The sequence below is a fragment of the Equus asinus genome, chromosome 17 (assembly GCF_041296235.1).
Source record: "Equus asinus isolate D_3611 breed Donkey chromosome 17, EquAss-T2T_v2, whole genome shotgun sequence".
NCBI lineage: Eukaryota > Metazoa > Chordata > Mammalia > Perissodactyla > Equidae > Equus > Equus asinus.
Genome location: NC_091806.1, coordinates 34,896,426 through 34,905,593, shown reverse-complemented (window position 1 = coordinate 34,905,593; position 9,168 = coordinate 34,896,426). Strand labels below are relative to the sequence as shown.

At 40.3% G+C, this 9,168-nt stretch overlaps 2 protein-coding genes across 2 annotated transcripts; both read left to right on the top strand.

Moving 5' to 3' along the window:
* The first annotated feature begins 375 nt into the window (after window positions 1–375).
* On the top strand, window positions 376–1,320 carry LOC123284629 (olfactory receptor 4D6). Its single transcript, XM_044767477.2, has one exon. The coding sequence runs from the start codon at window positions 376–378 to the stop codon at window positions 1,318–1,320; it is 945 nt and encodes a 314-aa protein (XP_044623412.2).
* Window positions 1,321–7,152: 5,832 nt separating this feature from the next.
* On the top strand, window positions 7,153–7,953 carry LOC106846495 (olfactory receptor 4D11-like). Its single transcript, XM_070487415.1, has one exon. The coding sequence runs from the start codon at window positions 7,153–7,155 to the stop codon at window positions 7,951–7,953; it is 801 nt and encodes a 266-aa protein (XP_070343516.1).
* Window positions 7,954–9,168: the final 1,215 nt, after the last annotated feature.

Here is a 9,168-nt window from a genome sequence, read left to right as displayed (position 1 = left end):
GTGAAAGCTTTTAGTAAATTATAAAGCTTTGCATACATGTAAAGAAGTTATTCCTGCAGGATAGAAAATAAGCCATGGTCAAATGACCATAGCCTTTCCATCTCCCTCTAGTCAGAGTAAGGACATAGGAGTGTGATGGTTCTTCTTGTCAACCTAGGGTTTTACAACAAGAAAGGAAAATCACCAGGATAAAGAGTTTCCACACAATGAAAAGGGAGACTCTAGCACAGTTTTTCTGAGTAGTCGTTATGATCTGGATACTTGCAAGAGCCTTATAACAATATATGATAAATGATATTGCCGCCTCATGACTGCATACTCCTAATCCTAACATATCTTCTCCTAAGGTAGACCTAGCAGAGGGTAGTCCCCATCATGGGCCAGAGCAACCACACCACTGTGAAGGAATTTGTCTTCCTGGAACTCACTCGCTTCCGGGAGCTAGAGTTTTGCTTGTTTGTGGTCTTCCTTGCTGTGTATGTAACAACTGTGCTGGGTAACGCACTCATTGTGCTGACCATCACCTGTGAGTCCCACCTCCACACTCCCATGTACTTTCTCCTGAGGAACAAATCAGTCCTGGACATTGTTTTTTCAGCTGTCACCGTTCCCAAGTTCCTGGTGGATCTTTTATCAGAGAGGAAAACCATCTCTTACCATGGCTGCATGGTACAGATCTTCTTCTTCCACTTTGCTGGTGGGGCAGATATTTTTTTCCTCTCTGTGATGGCCTATGACAGATACCTTGCAATTGCCAAACCTCTGCATTATGTGACCATTATGAGGAGATCGATGTGGGTGGGTTTGGTGGTCGCCTCTTGGGTGGGTGGTGGTTTGCACTCAATTGTCCAGATAATTCTCTTACTTCCACTCCCCTTCTGTGGGCCCAATGTCCTAGATGCCTTCTACTGTGATGTGCCCCAAGTGGTTAAACTGGCCTGCACTGACACCTTTGCTCTGGAACTCCTTATGATCTCTAACAATGGGCTGGTGACACTCCTGTGGTTCCTCGGGCTCCTGGGGTCCTACACTATTATTCTGGTGATGCTGAGATCTCACTCTGGGGAGGGCCGGCACAAGGCCCTCACCACCTGCACCTCCCACATCCTGGTGGTGACTCTTCACTTTGTGCCTTGCATTTACATCTACTGCCGGCCCTTCACTACACTGCCCATGGACATAGCTGTGTCTATCAATAACACAGTCATCACCCCCATGGTGAACCCCATCATCTACACTCTGAGGAGCCAAGAGATGAAATCAGCCATGAAGAGACTTCAGAGAAGGATTGGGTTTTCTGAGAGCAGTAAACTGGGGTGAGCAGTCAGATTGAGATGGAAATCTAACTCTGATTAGTTTTTCTCAAACCACTATCCTGGGAGTAAGAGACAGCTATCTCTTTTCTCCACGGTCATTTCTCTACATCCTCATAGACGCTTAACTCTATTAGAAGGAATATAGAAACAAAAAGAAGAGATGAGGTTGAACAACATGAGATATTGGGCTTGCAGACTGGGGAGAGGAATGAGGTATAAGACTAAAATCAATAACCTAATGCTATTTTGTTGTAATCTGTGACTCTCATGCCAACATACTTTACCTCACTTTTACTACCTGTAATATGGAAATAACATTGTCTCCTCACAAGGTTGCCAAGAGAGTGAAGAATTACAAATGTTGAGAGGATGATAGCTGCAAAAATTAGTATTGCTCCTGGAATTAATCAGGCATACAAATGATTTCCCGTTATAATATTCCTAAATGTGCATATATACAGAATATGGATGTATTTCTTTCTCACATGCTTTCTCTAGTGTCTCTGAGATTTCTCTGCCTTCTCTGATTATTCCCAGTTGATTATTAAAATCACTTCTTGATTTAATATTTTGAGTACAGAATCTTCAACATTGTCTATATATGCACAGACAATTCAAGATAAATGACTGGTAAAAAAAAAATACCTTTTCACACACTCAAGATCCATTTTTTGTAGCAGGAGAGAAAAGAAACACATTGTAGGCAGGGCCATTTAGGAATAGCCACTGGGTCTTCTTTGTAACCCACCTCTCTCCCAAGAGGACGATTCTAAAAATGTAATTATGTAGAGAGACAATAAATCTCCCTTCTCTCTTTATTCCTGCTTCAAATTCTACCCTTCAGCCTCCAAAAGTCATTAAAAATTGGCCAAGAGGAATAAGAAATCTCAGGAAACTTCAACATATAGACCATTCTTTTGAAATTGTTATGATGCATTAATACTTGCAAAATGGTCCTAGTAGATGACATACATTTGTGATTTTCTCTGAGTCCTACAAGACAGAGACATTGGGCCAAGACTCTTAACCACATGGCAGTGCTTCTCAAACTTTTTAAAATTATTGCCCCCCCCCAAGGAGCTTTATTAGGTATTTTTACTAATTGCTTTCCCACAAGAAAATGTAATACCAAAGATATACTGTATATCTTTTTACACACCAAAGATCTTTGAAGGACCACACATCATTGCAATATCTAAGATTTTTTGGCTACCAATAACCAATTTTTGCCCCCTTGGTCACATTGCCCACACTGAGAATGAATGATAACATGGCATTAGATATTTCTGTTAACATGTTTCCCCGAAATTCAAAGAATCACAGAATAAATAGCATATGTCTTCTGGGGCCTTGCAAGAATTTGGAAAGCATAGAAATGTGGGCATCTTTGTTTGTGTGTGTCTGTAAGTGCATGCATATGTATGTGTGTGCACATATGGGTGGATTTGTGTCCAATAATGACTTGGAAAATATTTAATAACTCCCACTGGAACTCCAACACTGTCATAAGAATGTCCATTCTATTTCCACACTCAGATATAATAAAATTCGCTTTGCTAATTCTCATATTAGGCTTGAGCCTAAGGGACTACTGTATGTGATAGGGATGCTTTGGGACCAGATGAAGAGCCATGATGATGTAACTCTCTGAGTCTGCCCTTTCCAATGTGAAGTTTTAAGAGAAGATACCGAAGTCTAATGTAACTAACCTGCAGAAGGACTTCAACTTCTAACATGATATTTCCCCAGAACCATACACACTGAGGCCCAGCTATCCAGTCTCAGATGGCATAAATTCCAGCTTGGATACTGAAGGATTTGGGTAAGAACATTGAACTGTCAGAGTGTGGGACATTGTGGATTATACATGGATAGGATGTGCATGAAAATGTACCTAGTGTATAAGATATTGCAAAAATAGCTGAAAATTTTAGTAACGGAAAACAAAGAAGTAGATTTTAAATACTGGAAAAGGAGGAATGTCTCCTTAAGAAGAAGGAGCCACAGAGATGGAGTCAGCATGGTAAAAGAGAAAGCAGCTTGTATTTGATGGAACAATTGAGTTGCATATAAGGAGCAGATTTTATTCTAGCTTAGGGTTTGTCCATGGGATCATGGAGCCTCTTTCCACAACATTGGTGCTTCCTTAAAAAACATAATCTTAACCTCAAATTATCTTAAAAACTGTGGAGGTTTCAAAGGCAACCCTATTTCCATACACTGCCCATGACTCACTGGGTCTCTTTAGCCTTTGATCCAGAGCCTGTCTTATTCCTGAACCCAATGACCCAGAGCTGAAGGCTCAAGTCCACTTGGTTAATTCATGCAAGTTCATGGAAACAAAAATAGTTAAGTTGGTTCAAAGAGAAGTTGTACTTCTATTGAATCGCATTTTATTGCTATTCAATAGAATATTCTACATATGTCTTCATAAATAACCCTCATGATAGGCAGGTCAGATTCTGTTTTCAGGAAAAAGGGAAATGAATCAAGTTAATTGAATGTCCACTCTGATCTTGGTACTTTACAAACATGATCATAGTTACTCTTTATGCCACCCATTGAAGTAAGTGGTATGCTTCCCAGTTTGCAGAGGAATAAATTGAAGGAAAATAAAGAACTTGCTCCATGTAACAAATGAGGAAGAGGCAAAATTCCAACCCAAATTTGCCCTACCTGAAAACTCTTAACATTGCCCTACACCACATCACGTTAGATTGCCCTCACATTTTACAACTGAGAATCCAAGGAACAGAGAGGCAATGTGACTTTCTCAAGGTCACAAAGGTGTTTTATAGCCTGGATCAGAAAACAAATCTCTATCTGGCATCCCTCAGGCCATATCAAAGATGTTAACAAAAGAGTTTCTTAGCCTGTGTTCATCAAGATCCTTCTCCCTCACTCACATTCCAATGCCAATGCTTATAAGTAATGATGTGCACTTACCAGCTAGATTTATAAATTTAAGAAACATTTATTGAGGGCCTGGCCCTGTGGCCGAGTGGTTAAGTTCATGCAATCTGCTTGGGCAGTCCAGGGTTTTGCCGGTTCAGAACCAGGGCATGGACATGGCACCCCTCAGGCCACGGTGAGGCAGCATCCCACACAGCACAACCAGAGGCACTCACAACTGAAATATACAACTATGTACTTGGGGGCTTTGGGGAAAAGAATGGAAAAAAAGAAAATTGGCAACAGATGTTAGCTCAGGTGTCAATCTTTAAAAAAGCAACAAAACATTTATTGAGCACCTAACGCATGCCCCATACTAAGTGAAGATTTGATGATATTAGGATGGATGAAATACTGAGCAGACAGGATGAACTTGAGGTATAATAGGGAAATTATAGTGTGCTAAGGGAAAAGAGACATATAATTAGAAGAAACTGTTAAAAATACCAGAAGAGAAGTCAGCGCAGGGAATGAGTCACAAAGGGGTGTCAGGGAAGTTTTCACAGAAGAGGAGTCTCTGGACCCGAGTGTCGAAAGGTCAGTGTTTGTGAAGACGGATAGATGGGAGATTCTGAGAGTAGGGAGGATAGGGTAGGTAGAGGGAGCAACAGGATCACAGATCCAAAGGCATAAGAATGTGTATAACATTTAAACACCTGAAACAGAATCAAAGGAAACAGGGCACTAGATAATATCGAAGATGGAGGGAAGTCTTAGATGCTATAAGAAAAGTTTAATCTTTATTCTATAAGCAATAGGGAACTACTAGAAATTTTCCAGCAAGGGAATAAATGGTCGCATTTATGACTTGTGAAGATATTTCTGCAAACAACAGAGAGGATGAATTAGAGAAAACTACACGGAAGAAAAGGAGACCAGTTACAGAACTCCTGCAACAATCTGAGGAGAAGTGATAAAGGTTTAAGTGAGGATGAGGAGAATGGGACAAATTGAGAGAAGTGAAAAAAGTAGTACCCTCAGGAGAGTTTTAACAGTGCCCAGGTCTCTTGCATGTGGGTGGCTCAATATAAGTCTTTTGGATAAAACATACTGCCTATCAGTACATGCTGTGGAGGTAAGTGTGCCCTCAGAGACTGAATAAACTGGGAAAACAAGACAAGTCATCAAATTCTCCAGAGCAAATGAGAGGCAACATGTGTTTTGGGCTTATTTATCCACATAGTTTTTCAAGACTCTTACCTTCCCAAAGTTTGTTTTTACACAGACCAATCATGATGCTTCCCAGTTGGGCACTGATCTGGACAGTGACCATCTATCAATAAGGTAATGCCAGGTGATTCAGGCAGATACTTAGGCTGAGGATGGCTTTTACCTATAACTCTGAGTTAACTTTGTGACCGCTGCCACCATCATAAATCTTCTTATAAATTATTGAAATGACATGGGCTGAATGTCAAAGTCTAACTCCATCACTAGCTTCCTGCGTGATCTTATACTTGTCACTTGGGCCTCTTAAGAACTTTATTTTTCCTTAATTGATCTTCAAACAACCAAAGGTTGCTTACTCCTGACTCATACGGGAAAAATACAAGGAAATAAAAATCCTCTAAGTTGGATCTGCCCCTTCCTCCTCAGCCACGACTCTATAGTAAGAGAACCTACCAACCCTCAGGGATGGGGAACAACCATTGCTTCCATCTTGTGTTTATTTTACTCCATCAGAAAGTGAAAATCCCAAGCTCACTAGAAACTGTTTATCTTTTATAGGAAGGGCACAGGAGGAAATTCACATTTACCTGTACTGCCTACATTTCTGTGGTAACCTTGAATTTCATGCTCGTTCTCTATGCATGCATGTCTGGACCTTTGTGAACATAATCATCTCCATCACCATCTTTGTCAACTTCTTTGTGTTAAATTCATCATTTACCCTTGACCTCTTAGTATCTATGAAATGAAATAAAACATTGAAGAGAAGATGTCATTTCTGCAAGGTCTAAAATTCCATTGATGGAAAGAGGAAATTGAGGAGCTAATAAAACTCACCACTGAAAGTTCTGTAGAGTGTTCCTTACACAAATTATTCATGGATTTATATATTTTGAAACTGGCAGGCAGTGTGGTATAATGGAAAGATCCTAGAACTAAGAGACAGAAGAAAACTGTGTTACTTTTTCTCTGCCACTGGTTTTCTGAATTACTTTGGAAAATTGGCTTATACTTATTGATTTCAGTTTTGGTATTATTAAAGTGGGAATAACAGCTTTCTCCCTAAACTCAGAGGGATATTAGGAAATTTTATTGTAATTAAGTGTGCAGTAGCTTTTAAAACAATAATATGCTGTTCAAATTGACCCATATCATCTTGTTACTGAAAGGCATTTGAGGGTTGATTTATTCCAATGGCTTTTAAGCCATAGAAACAAAGTGAAACTTGAATAAAATCAGAGCTGCTCTGATTCACGAAGATGTAGGGAACCCATAATTCCTTCCATAAAGCCTTCCTTAGATCTCTTCCTCAGCAACTTCTAGGGGTGAACTTTAAAAGATCACAAAGTCCCCAATCAAGTATGGTAGGAAAGCAAATGATCTAGCTCAAAACTCAACTTGTACTAATGAGGGAACTGAAGCAAGTAGAACTGAGTGATTTCCCTGGTAACACAGATAGTTCATGAAGAATAAGATATATTTATGTATGTTCATTTTCTGTATGAGGTAAAACTTTGATTTCATTACCTAAGTAATATTATTTCTTTCCAAGCTGTACTTGGAGGAGGAAATATCATCCAATGGCCCTGAGAAATCATACCAGGGTGTCTGAATTCATTTTTTTGGCCTTACCCAGTCTCAAGAGTTAAGCTTGCTCTTATTTTTATTTTGAGCTGTGATTTATGTAACAACTGTGTTAGCACATGTTGCCATCATGATCACTGTGGCCTGTGAGCCTCGCCTTCACACCCCCATGTACTTCCTGCTCTGCAATCTCTCTGTCTTGGACATCTGCTTCTCCTCCATCACTGCTCCGAAGGTCCTAGCAGACCTTCTTTCAAGGAGAAAGACCATCTCCTTCAACGGTTGCATCACACAGATGTTTTTCTTCCACCTCCTCGGTGGAGCAGACATTTTTTCTCTCTCTGTGATGGCCTTTGATAGCTACATGGCCATCTCCAAGCCCCTGCACTATGTGACCATCATGAGTAGGGGGAGATGCACTGCCCTCATTGTGGCTTCCTGGATGGGGGGCTTTGTCCACTCCATTGTGCAGATTTCCCTTTTGCTACCCCTCCCCTTCTGTGGACCTAATGTTGTTGATGGCTTCTATTGTGATGTCCCGCAGGTGCTCAAACTTGCCTGCACTGACACCTTTGTCATTGAGCTTTTAATGATTTCCAACAATGGCCTGGTCACTACCCTGTGGTTTGTCCTTCTTCTTGTGTCATACACAGTGATCTTGATGATGCTGAGAACTCAAACTGGAGAAGGCAGGAAGAAAGCCATCTGTACCTGCACAGCCCACATCACTGTGGTGACACTGCACTTTGTTCCCTGCATCTATGTCTACGCCTGGCCCTTCACTGCCCTCCCCATGGACAGAGCTGTCTCCATCACCTTCACTGTCATCATCCCTGTTCTGAACCCCATGATTTACACCCTGAGGAACCACGAGATGAAGTCATCCATGAGAAGACTGAAGAGAAGACTTATGCTTTCTGAAAGGGGATAGCCTGATTACAGATTGTGGATCAAGCTGCAAGAATATAATTGAGATATTTTCTTAAAATATTAGCTGTCACATATTGTCATGCCTCAACCATAAATAGACGAGTATAGCAAGATGGCACAGGCACAAAGGATCAGCTACCTGGCACAACGATATTGAGAAGGAACACCAGCAAGAAATTAAGCGGATAGAACATAGTCCTTAAAGAGCAATTGACAGCAAGCAGGGCACAAACGTGAAATACTGTAGAAGTTCTTGGTGTCCAGGCAATGGGATGAAAGATAGGACTGTGGTGTCCAGACATGCAGTAGGAAACAGGGACACAACCATTCAGTATGTGTAGAGACTTAGTTTTAAGGATCTTCATTGTCTTTCACTCCCTGTGACTTCCTAACAGTTGGATGTGACCTAGAACTTATACAGTCTTATTTTTAAAGCTCCAATATATGCCTACAGCAAGGGTAAGAATCTGGAACTACCTGTCTAACTGTTCATACTATTGCCTCAGACATAAGTTAGTTTGACTAGTTGAAAAAGGAAAAGCTGTATCTAAGCCAATAAATATTTTTTTCCTATGTGCACTTCTTTGTCATTTCCCTTACCACAGTGCATTAAAGAGCTCCAGAGAACTTAGCAGATCTAATTCTCCATTATATTCGCAGTGTCTAGAAAAGTGCCTGACCTGTAAGAAGCTATTAGTGTTTGTTCATTGAATTTGTGGAATGGAAGGAAAGGAATTTATATAAGAGTATGACATCAGTTCTACTTAATCATGGTTTTTAGAATTTATTTTTATTGAAGTAACATTGGATTACAACATTATAAAACTTTCAGGTGTACATTAAAATATATTTCAAATTCTGTGTAGATTACATCATGTTCACCACCCAAAGACTAATTATGATCCGTCACCACACATGTGTGCCTAATCACCCCTTTTGCCCTCCTCCCTTCCCACTTCCCCTCTGGTAACCAGAAATCCAGTCTCTGTTGTTATCTTTTTGTTTGTCCTTTCTTTTAATCTTCTACTTAAGAGTGAGATCATACAGTATTTGACTTTCTCTGTCTGACTTATTTCACTTAGCATAATACCTTCAAGGTCCATCCATGTTGTCACAAATGGCCAGATTTCAACATTTCTTATGACTGAGTAGTATTCCATTGTGTATATACACCACATCTTCTTTATCCATTTGTCCCTTGATCAGGACCTAGGTT